At 43.7% G+C, this 15646-nt stretch overlaps 1 protein-coding gene across 1 annotated transcript in view; it reads left to right on the top strand.

Annotated features, from left to right (window-relative positions):
* The window catches only part of Sppl3 (signal peptide peptidase like 3), a 100434-nt gene that overhangs the window by 55135 nt on the left and 29653 nt on the right, over positions 1-15646 (top strand). Inside the window, exon 2 of the mRNA XM_036172053.1 lies at positions 2850-2927. Coding sequence (XP_036027946.1) covers positions 2850-2927 — 78 coding nt within the window. The remainder of the gene's footprint in view (positions 1-2849; positions 2928-15646) is intronic.

Genomic DNA, 15646 nt, shown 5'->3' with positions numbered 1-15646 from the left:
AGCCCCATTGATGACAGTTCAGGTAGGCAGGAGGGTCTACATGAGGAGTTCCAAGGCAGCCAGGGATATACAGACTTTCTCTCAAAAACAAACTATCTTTGAGACAACTTTCTAACCCAAGCTGGCATTGAACTCTCTAGATAACTAAATTTGACCTTAAACTTCTGGTCTTCCTGCCTACTTCCCAAGTGCTGGGATCACAGGCATTAGTCATCTGGTTTAAATAAGGCGTTTCCAAAAGCAAGACAATAAAAATTGTTTTTTGATTGGTTAAAGTAGAAATTCCCAGTTACACATTAGTTGGCAGTTTCTGATTGGGTAATGTGCTATCAGGTTTTGATTTACTTAAGGTTGGAGTCATATAAGCTTTGTGAACTTCCAACTAAATTTTGTTTGTTTTAAACCCATAAGTACTTGAACTACCTGTAATAGCTCCTGTTCAGAAACTGGCTGCAGGGCTGGCCAGACGGCTCAGTAGGTAAAGGCACTGGCCGCTGTAAGCAGTAACCAGAGTTGATCCCCAGAACCCACATAATGGAGGGGAAAATTGAATTCTGAGGGTCTCACATACCTGTGTATGCACTCACACACAAAAGTAAATAAATAAATGTAATGATAATTTCTAAAGGTAGACTGACTGTGAACCTCAGTGTCTTAACATGAAGTTTTATTGTATGTCTTTAAAAAAAAAAAATGGGGGCATGGCATTGTGAGCATCTCCTGTAGGTCAGACTTTACTTTGTAGCCAAGGATGGTCTTGGACTCCTGGTCCTCAAACTCCCAAATCTGAAGTGAATGCTGGGATTGCGGGTGTGCACCACCTCACCCTACTAAAGATCCGAGGACACAGAACCATTCCCTCCTCATTAGTAAGTACAGCCAGCACACAGAAAGGGCGGAGTGTCTCCCATCTCTATAAAAGTGTGGGGTTTTTTTTGTTTTTGTTTTTATTAAAGTTACTGGCACACATCACAGCACAATAGAGGTCAGAGGACAGCTCTCAGGAATTGATGCTCTTCTGTTTCCTTTTTGGATCAGGAACTCAGTGAATGTAAATCCTCATTGCGCGCGCACGCACGCACACACACACACACACAGAGAGAGAGAGATGGCTCAGAGGTTAAGAACATTTAATGGTCTTCCAGAGGACCCAGGTTCTAATCCCACACTCACATGGTATCACACAACCATATATGACTCCAGCTTTAGGGAATTGACAACTCTTCTGCCCTCTGTGGGCACTTCACTTGGATTTCTTGCCAGTCCTATTTGATGCTCACCACGCGGTGAGCGCACTCATTGCTGAGGTTGCCACTCCCTGTGACACAGACAGCATTGAGTGACTGCTACAGAGTGCTGCTGTTACCCCAGTTCACAGATGGAAAAGACGACATCTAAAGAGGTTTAAAGCTCAGCACAGTCTTCATTAACGCCTCTGCTGTCCTCGGTTCCTTCTTTCTCCATTTTGATTTTCTTTCCAGTGGAGCCTCCTAGCTGATGTTCACATTTGGAGGGTTCTCAAGCCACCACCATCTCTGGCCTCTTCCCACTCACCCACACCTGAGATCTCACTTAGGAGGAAGCCAGTAAGCCCCCAGCATAGAGCAGCCACAGGGCTCTGCACCTTACACCTCGCTGCCAGTGTGCTTAGAACTCCACTCTGACTCTCCCTCCTGTGGTCCGCATGTTACCCACACATGCAGTGTCTGTTCTTTCTCCTCTGCAGCACTGCCCACAGCTACATTCACTTAGGGGTGGGGGTCCTCATTCCTTTAGAAAAGGCAGGGAGGCAAGGGCCAAGGGAAGGGTCCAAAGGACCATTTATTTTCATATCCTCAAGTGGCTCATTCTCAGAATACTCTGGCACATAAACAGCATTAAATATTGTCAGAATTAGTGGGCTGGGGATGTTGTTGAGTGAAAGAGTACTTGTTTCAAATGCTCACAATGTACTGAGTTTAGTCCCCAACACAACAGAATCTTTAACTGGTGGTGCACATCTTTAGTCCCAGCACTTGGGAGGCTGAGGCAGGAGGATCTCTGAGTTTGATGCCAGCCTGGTCTACAGAGTGAGTTCCAGGACAGTCAGAGCTACATAGACTTTTTTTTTTTTTTGCTGAATTTAAAAATAATAATAATAATAATAATAATTAATAATAATAAAGATACTTGTTTTGCTCAGGACTGGGTAGTGTGAATGGTGAGTTCCTGGAGATGCTGGAAAACAAGATTTGGGGTAGTTGAACATGGGAGCTAAGGCACTGGCAGTGGGACTGGTGGAGGTGGTGGAGGATGTGGAATTGTAGGGCTGCCTTTGTACATCCAGGCTGTAAGAGAAGCTGCCGTCAGAAAGATGTCAGTTTCTGTAGGCAATCAGGAATAAAGTAAAAAATAGTAACTAGTTTTAGACCCTCCATGCCACACCCAGATGGCAATAACCAGTAGACATTAGGAAACAAGACAAGGAATCGGGGAGAGATGTGTTCTCCACTTCATCATTAATTCAAACCAATAAAGGGCTATTGGTTATTCTCTATACACTCATGAAACTTTAAGCATCGAGATTTTTTTCCATTGGAATAGTTTAAGTTGGTAGTGGATGTTACAAATGGATTATATATGTAATCATACGGAGATGAAGTTTTTACACCATTATCTTTTAACATCCTAGAAATGTTAGCTTAACAGCATTATGAAACTGTCAGTGTATCCCCTGTGGTAAGCAACCATGTCTCGTTTTAATGATGTTATTTTGCTGATGCTAACTTACATCTCACTTAAAGACCGGGACTGTGAGCTCCTCAGCACCTACTGCATGTCAGTTAATGTTTTTCCTCTTATCTCTCTAGGGCCTATTCCCTGGTGGATTCCAGTCAAGTGTCGACATTTCTGATATCCATTCTTCTTATAGTCTATGGTAGTTTCAGGTAAGACATTCTCATGGGGTTATATTTAGTTGCAGGTAGGGGAAACATTGCTCTGTGGAGAGAAATGGGTTTTGTGAGGACTTGAGTTTCAGTGGGTAATTCTAATATCCGTTCTTCAGTTGACTGCTGTTAAACAGTCAGGTTGAACATGTTAAACATGTCTTGTTTTTGCTTATGACTTTAGCATATTAATGCAAATATGTAAAAACTAATTGTTTAAAATTAGGTCTGCAGATAGTGGCTCATTGAAGAGCAGAGCTTGTTGGGAAGTCTGAGGAGAGCTGACAGGGACTCTGGTGTCACAGGGATCAAAAATTTAGACAGACAACTCAAAATCCAAAAATAAAAAATACATGCTACAAAACGAATGATAACTAGTAACTGTTCTGTTTGGGTTTTTCTCCAAATCAGAGTGTAGTCAAAAGCCTTTAATAGACAGGGAAGGATCAAGTAAACCAAAATACAGCTGTGCTCAGGAGCTAGTGAAGCTCTCTCCTTGTCCTGAAGACTGTTTCATGACGAGCATCTTTACAGAAATTAATTTTTCCTTACTACAAAAGCATTGACATAGGTTAATCCCTACAAATTGCTAATCATAGACTTTTTTTTACCCTCAGAAACCATGTCATGTAACTCACCGTTACCAGAGTTGAGTGTGGTAACATTACCAATCTTCTCCCTGTTGCCATGGGAGTGCTGAGACTGGACCCTGAGGACTCCATACCCATCCTAGCACACAGCTGTATGACTAGGAAGAAAAGCTAAAGAAGCCAGACAGATGCCCCTTCTCAGAAGCTGCAGTTGAAGGACTAGAGTGGTGTGTAACAGACCGCTGTGTGGCTGGCTGCACAAGTCAGAGTGAAGCCTGTGGGCTGGGAAGAGGGCTCAGCAGCCAGGAGTGCTCCCTGCTTGACACTCCACACGATCCTTTGCTTTCTAATCTAGCTACAGGGGGTCCAACACCCTCTTCTGGCCTCTGAGGGCACCAGCACAGTGTGGCATACACTCCAAAAGACACAACCCACACATACACACAAAATCTAAAAGTGAAAGTAAAGGCTGCTTGGGAAATCTTAAGTTAAGAACTTGAAACAGCTTGAACGGTAAATACGTCAGCAGAAGGATTTTGAACTATCTACCATATCTGGATTCTGAGAAGTACTTTGTAAAATCACAGACTTGCAGTCCTATATTACAGTCATTGTAGAAGAAAGATGTATTACTAATACATACACTGACTAAAGTCTTAATCACAAAGTTGTCTCCAGAAAGCCCTAGGTTCTTTTGCTGGGTCCTTGGCTCTTTTGTTTGTTGTTGGTGTTGGTGGGGTTTTGTCAACACAGGCTAGAATCCTCTGGGAAAGAGTGAACCTCTGTTAGAAGACTCCTCTATCAGATTGGTCTGTAGGCAAGTGGGGGTACCCATATTCCTGATTAATGATTAATGTGGGAGGGTCCAGCCTTCCAGGCCAGTGTCACCCCAGACAGATGGTCCGGGCAGTCCTGGGTTGTGTCAGAAAACAGCTGGAAAAGCCATGGAGAGCAAGCCAGTGAGCATTGTTCCTCTGTGGTTCTGCTTCAGCTCCTGCCTCAGAGTTCCTGCCCATTCAACCTTAGTGATGGACTGTGATCAGGGTGTGTCAGCCAAGTAAACCCTTTCCTTTCCTGAGTCACTTTTGGGTGTGATGTTTTTCCAACAAAGTAAAATAGGACACAATTTTTATTTGCATTGTGTTTACTTCAAGACAGAGTCTCTCTATATAGCCCTGACTGTCCTGGAACTAACTTTCTAGACCAGGCTGGCCTCAACTCTACCTGCCTTGGACTCCTTGAGTCCTGAGATTAAAGACATGTGTCAACACGCCCAGCTGAGGACACAGTTTTTTGTTTGTTTGGTTGGTTTTTTTGAGACAGGGTTTTTCTGTGTAGCCCTGGCTGTCCTGGAACTCTCTCTACAGCCAGGCTGGCCTTGAACTCCCAGAAATCCACCTACTTCTGTCCCCTAAGTGCTGGGATTAAAGGTGTGTGCCGCCACCGCCACCGCCACCACCACCACCACCACCACCACCACCACCACCACCACCCAGCTAGGACACAATTCTTTTTCTTTCTTTCTTTCTTTCTTTCTTTCTTTCTTTCTTTCTTTCTTTCTTTCTTTCCTTTCTTTCCTTCCTTTCCTTTCTCTCTCTCTCTCTCTCTCTCTCTCTCTCTCTCTCTCTCTCTCTCTCTCTTTCTTTCTTTCTTTCTCTCTTATGTACACAGAAGAGGGTACCAGATCTCATTACAGATGGCTGTGAGCCACCATGTGGTTGCTGGGAATTGAACTCAGGACCTCTGGAAGAACAGTCAGTGCTCTTAACCTCTGAGCCATCTCTCCAACCTCTAGGACACAATTCTTTAACCCCTTCTAAGAAGCCAGAGCAATTTAGAACCTTACCAAAGTGATCAATATTATCAATATATTGTATTTCTACCCCTAATATTTTATCTTTTTTTGTCACTGATACAATGTATCAACATTTTTAAGAGACTTTATAATTTCTTAAAGATTTATTTATGTATGTATGTATGTATGTATGTATGTATGTATGTATGTATTACGTATACAGCATGTATGACTACAGGCCATAAGAGGGCGCCAGATCTCATTACAGATGGTTGCGAGCCACCATGTGGGCGCTGGGAACTGAACTCAGGACCTCTGGAAGAGCAGTCAGTGCTCTTAACCTCTGAGCCATCTCTCCATCCCGAGACTTTACAATTTAAAACAAAAAGAGCCATCTTTATAGTTACAGCTCACATCACTTTCATTAGTAGAAATGACCTTTTTGTTCGTACATGTGGTGATATATTGTGTACCCTAATAAACTTGCCTGAGGATCAGAGGACAGAGCCAGCCATAGAGTAGACATAGAGGTCAGGCAGTGGTGGCACACACCTTTAATCCCAACACTTGAGATCTCATGCCTTTGCTTGGGAAGCACACACGCCTTTAATCCCAGGAAGTAATACGGCAGGACAGAGAAAGGAATATAAGGCGTGAGGAAACAGGAACTCACTCTCTTTAGACTGAGGATTTTGTAGAGGTAAGAACTAGTGGCTGGCTGTTCTGCTTTTCTGATATCTGGCAAGTTTATTAGGGTACACAATATATCACCACACACATACACACACACACACACACACACACACACACACACACACACAGTTGTGTACATTTAGAAAGTTAGGGTCCTTTATATACTGATTGTTTCTATACAACACCCCAAGTGTTTTCTGTAGTTATATATTAGTATTTAGTAATATAATATTTCTTCGGGCTACTTGGGCTCTGGTTTTGTAGGACATGTGAGTTGTTAACTTTTTTTTATAAAATTTTTTCTCCTTTGGTTGAAGTCTTTTTTTTTTTTTGAGCTGAAGACTGAACCACAGGCCTTGGGCTTGCTAGGCAAGCGCTCTACCACTGAGCTAAATCCCCACACCCTGAAGTCTGTTATTAAGATGAACATTTAGAGCACTTGTGACACCACCCTGGAAATCCAAGGCAGGTCCCTGGAACCCCGTGTAAAAGGAAGGAGAGCACCAACTGTGCATAGTTGACCTCTGACCTCCATATGCACCATAGCACACATGCCCACATCTATATCATGACTGCATATTCCCTCTCTCTGAAATAAATTTGTTTTAAAGATAAATATTTAAAAGTTGAATTACTTAATCAGAGAGTATGAACTGTCTCTTCCTACTACATGCTGCCGTATTATTTCCAGAAAACTGTACCAGTTTAGGAGTGGGCAGATCTTGACATTATAACAGAATTGTATAGGTTTCAAGGGTCTCTTTGGTGAACCCCCTGGTTTACAGAGAGAAGACTGGAGCACTACTTGTGTACCTGGGAGATCATAAGAGGGAATCAGAACTCCTTGAAGTGGAGTTACAGATAGATGTGAGCCACCACATGGGTGCTGAGACTTGAACTTGGGTTCTGTGCAAGAGCAACAAGTGCTTTTTTAACATCTGAGGTATCTCTCTCCAGTCCATTTTGTTTCTTTGTGAGACAGGATCTCACTATGCTGTGCCCTGACTGGCTTGGAATTTGCTGTATGGACCAGACTGCCCTTGAACTTACAGAGTCCCAACTTCCCAATCCATAGTAATGCTAACCTGCTCTGGACACCCCAGCCATGGTATCTTAGGATGTGGCATCTACATCATACCCTGTTTGTATGTTTCACTCCTTTGTGTTTCTGAGCAGCCTCTCTGGCTGTCTGGGCTGCTGCTATGCTGGCTGTTATGAGTCAATGATGCTGTGGATGCTCATGTACAAGTATTGGTGCGAGCGCATGTTCTCATTCCTCTGCAGGAGCAGAAATACTAGATGCTATGTTAATTCTTTGATCTGACATTCTAAGAATTGCTACTGTTTTCCAAGACATCTGCATGTACCACTTTATGCTCTCACCAGCATTGTGTGAATTTCACATTCTCACCAACTGTTCTCTTTTGAATGTTTATTTTTACTAGCATGTATTAATTACATATCAGAGACTTCCACTATGATTTCCATACCTGTATATCAATATTTTCCCTTAGTCACATACAAGGATATTCCTCTCTTATTCCCTCCTTTTGGCTCCATTATTCTTCCCCAATAGTCCTTTTCTGCTTCCATGTTTTTATTTATGTTATTACTGTTCAATCTACACTTGGCATGTAAAAGTAAATGTCAGGTTAATTATGCTTAATATGATGAATTCTACTTTTTCCTATTTTCCTGCACATTATAATTTCATCTCCTTTATGGCTAAAGAAAGTGTATGTGTGTGTATACACACGTGTATACACATTTTAAACATCCATTGGTCCATTAAGGAACGTCTAAGAAAATGCCTGTTGCCACACATTGGTGTGCAGGCGTCTCTGTTGTGATCTGACTTAGATTCCTTTGAGTCTGTAACTAGAAATGCAACAGCAGGATCATACTGCAGTTATGTTTATTTTTAAGACCCTGTGTCCTGATTTCCATGGTATTTGGACTAATTTACACTCCCACCACCTGGGTGTACACAGTGTCCCCTTCCACCTGTGTCCCGACACCGACATTCGGCTCACGTGTGTTGTCTGTCTGTTGATGGAACCTCGGCATCACTTCAGGAATGGCCACCGTCCTCATCTTCATTCTCTACCCTGTGGGTATAAAGTGGTACCTCATTATGGCTTTGGTTTGCATTTCCTTAGTGACGTACTGTGTCCAGTGCCTTTTCATGTGTTGTTTTACCCCCCGGCTCTGGTCAAGTCCAGGGCCGTGAGTGTGCCATCCTTACTCTGACTGAGTCCCTCTCCCCGGTTTTTTCTTCCTAGTGTTCGATTGAAGAGTTCCTTATGTACCGTGAAGATGTCTTTACTAGATGAGTGCTTGCAAAGCATTTTCTCTTTCTTCCGGTCTCTGGGTTTGTCTTCTCACTTTCTATACATTGGTAATTTTGTATTTCCTGGTGGACTGACCTTTGTAAAATATCCCTCTATACCAGTGGTTCTCAACTTGTGGGTCGAGACTCCTTTGACAGACCTCTGTATCCAAAAATGTTTACATTATGACTCCTAACAATAGCAGAATTACCATAATGGAGTAGCAACAAAAATAATTGTATTGTTGGGGGTCACAGCACCATGAGGAACTGTATTAAAGGGTCGCAGCACAAGAAGGTTGAGAACACTGTCTCTACCTTCCTAATAGTTTTTGTATTAATATCTTACTGAGTCTGATGTTAGTATACCCACTCAAAGTCTTTAATTTTTTTTCCAATTTTCAAGGATTTGTTAAATATATATCAGAATCAAGCTGCAGTGACAGATTTAAACATGAGTCTCAAGAATCCCAAGATTCTTTTTTTTAAACATTTATTTATGTACACACCAAGTACATCATTTCATAGCTCTCTACCTTGGAGGCGTTCAAATAAATAAATATTTGTTAAATGGCTCATAATACTTTTTAATATAAACATTTTGGGAAATATTTCAGCCAAAATTGAGGGTGCACAGCCAATAGTAGGAGTTGTGGTCCAGAGCACAGGTTTACTCTTGAGGATTGCCTGAAGTTGTCATACCATCTGCTGCTGATTCTCAACTTTCCCTGACCATTGAGCTCTTAAACACTGGGGATCCAGGTGTGTACTGTTGCCAGTTGAATACAAACTTCATTGTCTTACCTGCTCACAGCACCTTATCAGACCTGAGGCACATAGTGTAGGCTTTCCACAGCAGGCTTGCCTCAGAAAATCCTTAGAGGCTGAAGAATGAGTTGATTTCCAAGAGTAGATAGAGTGAGGGTATAGCTCAGTGTAAAACATTGACCTGCCTGCCATGTTAACTCTGGTTTTGAGCTGCAGCAGCACAAATTATGAAATTTTTGGTGTGTGTCTGTGGTGCCTGTACATGTTATGTGGCTATGTGCATGCATGTGTGGGTGTGCATTACAGTGGATTCTTCAACAGCACTCCACCTTATTTTTTGAGGTCGCATCCTTACTGAACCTGGGACTCATCAATTCAAGTAGGCTGAGTAGCAGTAAGCACTAGGAATCCACCTGTCTGCAGCCCCAGCAATGGGGTTATAGTTGCCCTACTGCACCTGGCCTCTACTCAGTTCCTTAGGGTCTGAACTCAGGTTCTTATGCTTGTGTGGTTTACTGACTGAGGTGATTGTCTTTCCAACCCTAATTAATTAAAATAAAATTCTATCCTTTCTTAGGAATGAATTTTTTTTTTCAAGACAGGGTTTCCCTGTGTAGCTTTGAGCCTTTTTCCTGGAACTCACTTGGTAGCCCAGGCTGGCCTCGAACTCACAGAGATCCCTCTGCCTCTGCCTCTGCCTCCCAAGTGCTGAGATTAAAGGTATGCACCACCAACGCCCGGCAAATTCTTACCTTTCAACAAAGAAAAAATGTAACTAGATCTCTACCTCAACCTCAATAAAGTCTTGCTAAGACATTCAGTGTGTTAAACTGCTTCCTGTTTTAGTGTTATGATAAACTCTTGTCATGACCAAGATATATCTGACACTAATTAATTAGCTGGCCTTTGGATTTCACTCAGTTTGGGATTAAGCCTTAGCATCATGTCAAAGGTTGCTGACCTGACACTTGTCTGCAGTAAGGCGGGACATATGCAGCTCATCCAAACTAGAGGTCAGAGAAACCGCAGTAGCTAATTTCTAACGAGGACTGTGGCGATAGGAGAGCTATCCTTAGCACCCTAGTGCATGGCAGACTGTAAAGTGTGTTAGTCCTACTTTAAAGAGGAGGAAGTGAATGAATGGGGAGGTGGCTCGGTGTGAGAAAGCGGAAGAGTCTGTGTTCGTATCTCGAGCACACGTGGCAGTGGGTGCCTGTAACCCTAGCTTTTGGGGATGGACACAGCTTAGCCCAAACAGCCATGTTCAGTCACTGACCATCTCAAAAACAGGTGGAGTGTGATGGAGGAGGATGCCAGAAGTCTTCCTCTGTCCTCTGCATACAAAACACACACACACACACACACACACACACCACACACACACACACACACACACGGAGAGAGAGGAGAGAAGGAGAGAGTAAATACATACTAAATGTATTTATTCCTAGAGGATGTTGTTGTTGTTGTTATTTTGCATGTTTTGTATTGTAACTATCATTTAAGTTATTTGGGGGAGTGTAGGGGGCAGAAGTCTTGTTTGGGGGTAGCTAAAGGTCAGGCAGGGGACATGAAATGGAAACTCAGTAGCTCCAGTGCTGGAAATGGAAAGGCCAGCTGATTATGTCAGATAGATCCAGGGCTGCCTAACAAAGCCTCAGACTGGCTGGTTAGACAGCAAAGAGCTTTATTGAAGGTCTAGAAGCTGGAAGTCCAAGTTCTAAGATGCAAGCAGGGTAGGCTTCATCCTGACACACCTCCTTGCCTCATGGATTCCATCTTTACACATAGATGGTGCCTTCACACGTTCTCCTCTCCTGATTGCACAGATGCCTGGAAGGACCTCTGCCTCTCTTCTCCCTCTCCTTTGGCCACATCTGCCCATCATTTCCTTTGATACCATCCTAAGCCAAGGGTGGTGGTGCACATCTTCAGTCCTAGCACTTGGAGAGCAGAGGCAAGTGAATTTCTGTGAGTTCAAGACCAGCTTGCTAGTCCGGGCCTAACGCTGCACAGTGAGGCTCTGTCTAAGAGGGGTAGAAAAAGGAAACAGTCTTACCTGTTATTACCTCTTTTAAACTGTCTGCATACCTGCGTACAGTCAGGCACATGCTCAGGTCCTGTGGTTAAACTGCAGATAGGAATCCAGTGAGTGTACAGTTCAATCCAACATAGGTACTGTCCAAACCACAACACTCTGAATGATTTTGAAGTGGGGTACTTTAATCTTGATAGGAAAATATGACTAATTGCCTAGGATTTTGTAGTCCCCTGCTTACAGAGTTACTCTGAAAATCAAGAGAAATCTTCCTTGGGCAGTGTGACACACACCTTTAATCCTGTTGGGAAGCCTAATCAAGCTAATCTCTGTATCTCTGTGAGTTCTAGGACAGCCAGGGTTGTTATTCAGGGAACTCTGTCTCAGAAACGCATGTGAGAAAGAGATCGATCGATCAATCTTGGGCTGGAGAGTTGCAGTTCAGTGGTGGAGCCTTTGCAGGGCAAGAACTGAAGCCTTGAGTTCCATTCCCACCACTGAAGAAAGAACCATACTACACAGTGCCTGACCAGTGTGAGTCAGTTAAGTCAAGGACATGTTTGGTTACATAGTAAGTTCAATCCAGTCTCACACTGTCCCCCCACCCTGCTCACCCCCCAAAACCCCAGTTCTCCACTGTCATTATTTGGGCCCTCAGAATATTTCCAGCCACTTTATCAGACGACCATCCTCGGGCTAGAGAGATGGCTCAGGAGTTAAGAGCGCTGACTCTTCTTCTAGAGGACCTGAGTTCAGTTCCCAGCACCCACATGGCAGCTCACACCTGTCTGAAACTTCAGTTTCAGGGGACCCCCACACGGGTGGCAAAACACAAATGCACATAAAAATAAAATAAATATATTAAAAAAAGAAGACGATGACCATGCTCCTCTCTGATATGCATCCATAGTGGGCCATTTGGTCAAGAGACAGGATTTCTTTTCTGTGTAGCCCAACTGGCCTCAAACTTGCCATTCTCCCGTGTCTTCCTCTTGAATGATGACTGTGCACGTCAGTAATTGAATATTTGCCTCTTATAATTTGACCTACTACTACTTCCTATTCAGTTATAGTTGGTATAAAATAGAAATAAAAATACTGGTTTGGGTATTTTTTTAAGACAAGACCTCACTATATAACATTTTTGATCCAAACTTGCTGTCTGTCCTCTTGCCTCAGCATCCCAACTACTGAGATTTTGGGCATGGGCCATCATGTCCAGTTCCTTCTGTTGGTCATTTTCTTTCTTACTGTTTATATGTTTGTGGGTGAGTGATGTGTCTGTGGCAGTGTGCCCCAGCATGTGTGTGGAGGGACCACTCTGGAGCTGATTCTCCTTCCCTGTTTGTGGGGCCCGAGCTCATACCATCAGGCTTGCATAGCCAGCTCTTGACCTGCTAAGCTGTCTCGTGGCCCATGGTGATCATTTAAACACTGATTTCAGTAACCCAGATGTGCTCTTTGTGAAGCAAATAGCCAGGGTGCAACTTGAATGGAGTGTATAGTGATAACATTGTGGTGTGCTGGCATCATACTGTGTTGTTGTATAGCAATAATAAGATTGGGTCGGGGGACAGGGCTAGGGAATGAGGGTAATCATCTGTGAGGACAGAACAGACGGTTGAAGGCCTAGCCAAGCACTTTGATGTCTCTATAGAGTTAATAAGTTACTGAGTAAGTGAGAATAAAAGCCCATAATTCAGAGTACCCCAGAGCTCTAAGGCAGAAGTCCTCTGCACAGGCAGTATTTAAACAGCTGAGATCTGCTGTCAGCCGTGCAAGTATACTGAGCTGTTACTGGACCCCAGTCACAGGGGCCTGCCAAAGCCAGGCCCAGTGATCCTAACGCTTCCAAGCTTGAACAAATGTATTCAGCCCTCCACTTTGCTTCCCTAGATTTCTGTGTTGTACAGTGGTGACCCTAATGATCAGACAAAGGTTGATTTTGAGCAGGGTTGAGGCAAATGAGAAGGCCAAAGTCAAATACATAAGACCTGGTGAGAACGACCATCTCCATAGCACCTGCCTGGGCTGCTTTCGGCCTAGTCTCTACAGCAGGATCTGCCAACAAGACAGGAAGAGGTGTATTTGTTTGCTCAGTTGATTTGTTTGAGGTTGGGTTTTATTTTAAGATACTCTTTAAAAAGTACATGTATCTGTATGTGTATGTGTGTGGGCAAGGGCGTGTGAATACAGGTACCCAGCCAAGTCCAGAAGAAGGTATCTGATCCCTTGCAGTTGTAGGTACGGATGGTTACTAGCCACCCTCATCGGACACTAGAAACCAAACTCAAGTCCTCTGCGAGATCAGAGGACACACTTCTAACTGCTGAGTCATCTCCCAGTGCTTTGCTTTTTAATTTTTATTGTTTTTGATAAGGCCTCTAGGTAGTCCAGGCTATCCTCTAATTTGTAGCAATCTTCTGCCTCAGCCTCCGTGTACTGAGATCATAAGGCTGTGCTGCCATACCTATCTTCATGGTAGAGAGTTTAAGGGGGCAGGGTAAGTGGTACGGCACTTTGCTTCTTTGCAAGATCCGGTGTGTGTGTGTGTGTGTGTGTGAGAGAGAGAGAGAGAGAGAGAGAGAGAGAGAGAGAGAGAGAGAGAGAGAGCGCCTGTGAGTACAGATGCTTGAGGAGGACAGAATAGGGTAGGCTCTCTGGAGCTGGAGTTGCAGGTGGCCATGAGCTGCTGCTGAAGTACTGGGAAGTGAACACAGGTCCTCTACAAGAGCAGTGCACATTCTTGATGGTTGAGCCATCTCTCCAGCCCCTACTTTTCCTGCTGCTGCTTTTATTAATTTTTATTACATGCAAATAAGTGGGTTTGTAACCTTTGCTATGTACATTCCCGTTACACTGACCTCCCACTCCAGTCCTCTTTCTCCCACAAATAGACCCCTTCTGCCCTCTTGGTATATATTCCATTACCTGCTTGTTGACTCCTTCTCTGTGCCTTTAGACAGATGTTCAGCAAAATCAGCTAGAATAGGAAAGACAGATGTCACATGTGTTCTCCAATATGTGTAATCTAGATTTATATACATGTATGTTAGACTTTCTTGCCACACTTCCTTTGGATTGGCAGCTCCCAATAATGACACAAAGGCTTCTTGTTAATTACGAAAGCTTGGCCTTTAGCTTAGACTTGTTCCAAACTAGCTCTTATAACTCAAATTAACCTGTTTATATTCATTTATGTTCTGCCATGTAGCTTTTTACCTGTTCCTGTACCTCTGACTTCCTCAGTGTCTTGCTGGTGTCTCCTGCTGTGCCAGATTCTAACCCTGAGTTCCTCTCTCTGGCTGGAAGTCCCACCTATTCTCTCCTGCCTAGCTATTGGCCATTCAGCTCTTTATTAAACCAATCAGGTGCCTTAGGCAGGTAAGGCAAAACCTAGCTACATCTTCACACAGTGTAAACAGATACCCCCCAACACATGTCTGTAATACAGAGACAGGACATGACAGTAGAGAGGCTGGCTGTAGAGGAGAGGAGGGAGGTCTGAAGGTGGAGTTCTTCATAGCTCTCAGCTAAGAATAATCTGAAAGAGTTAAATAGCCCCTCAGCCTGCCTAGCCTGACCTCAGCCCCCATGTTCATTCCCTCCATCTTCTCAGAGAGGCCGTGTAATGTCTGTGCCTCCGGTAAGACCAGCTGGCAGGTTTCCAGTCCAGAGTGTCAGGATGTGCCAGCAGGAGGAGTAGAAGCATGGCCCCAGGGAAGAGATGTGAGTAAAGATTCTTGTAAAGTCACCCAGCTGTCACCAGAGTCAGAGAAGCAGTGTGGACATAACCAGTGTACTTACTGTTATTATATTCATAAGTGGACTTGAAAACTCAGATTAAAGCACGTCTTCCAAAAGCCTGCCCTCAGGGAAGAGGCAGTCTTTGTGCTACACTGGCTGCAGATATGTCCCCGGACACTGCATCACCAGTCTAGACTTCCGGTTCCTTCAGATGATTAGCTAGCTCTGCATGAGACCTAATGAAAGTCTAGAGTACAGAGGGATGGAACCATACACTGAAAATCACCACAGGTATCAATTGCGGCAGAAGAAATTAGTTTTAAAATGTCGTGTACAGGGTTTTTGTGGTTTACGTGTTTTGTTGTTGTTTTATAAACCTAATCAGAATCAAGAAGTGACAGTTTGTCCAGCAACCAGTCACTGTAACAGTTCCTCTAGGACTGACAGACATGAGACAGTTAAGTTAGTCTTTCATTTCCTGCCAAATCAACTTCCCCCAGATTATTTTGTGTGGATAAGTGTTTGCTTGCAGTGTATGTCTGTGTGCCATGTGCATGGCTGGTGGCCACAGAAATCAGAAGAGGGGGTTGGTAGTTGCGGACAGTTGTTAGCTGCTTAGTGGCTGCTAGGAACCAAACCCAGATCCTGGAAGAGTAGTCAGTACTCTTAACCACCGAGCCATCTCTCCAGCCCCCAAATCAAAGTTACAGAAATGAAATGAAGTAATGCACTGCAAGGCACTGTCAGCTATTAGATATT

Source organism: Onychomys torridus, chromosome 22 (assembly GCF_903995425.1).
Source record: "Onychomys torridus chromosome 22, mOncTor1.1, whole genome shotgun sequence".
NCBI classification, from domain to species: Eukaryota; Metazoa; Chordata; class Mammalia; order Rodentia; family Cricetidae; genus Onychomys; species Onychomys torridus.
This window is presented reverse-complemented; position numbering and strand designations above follow the sequence as displayed.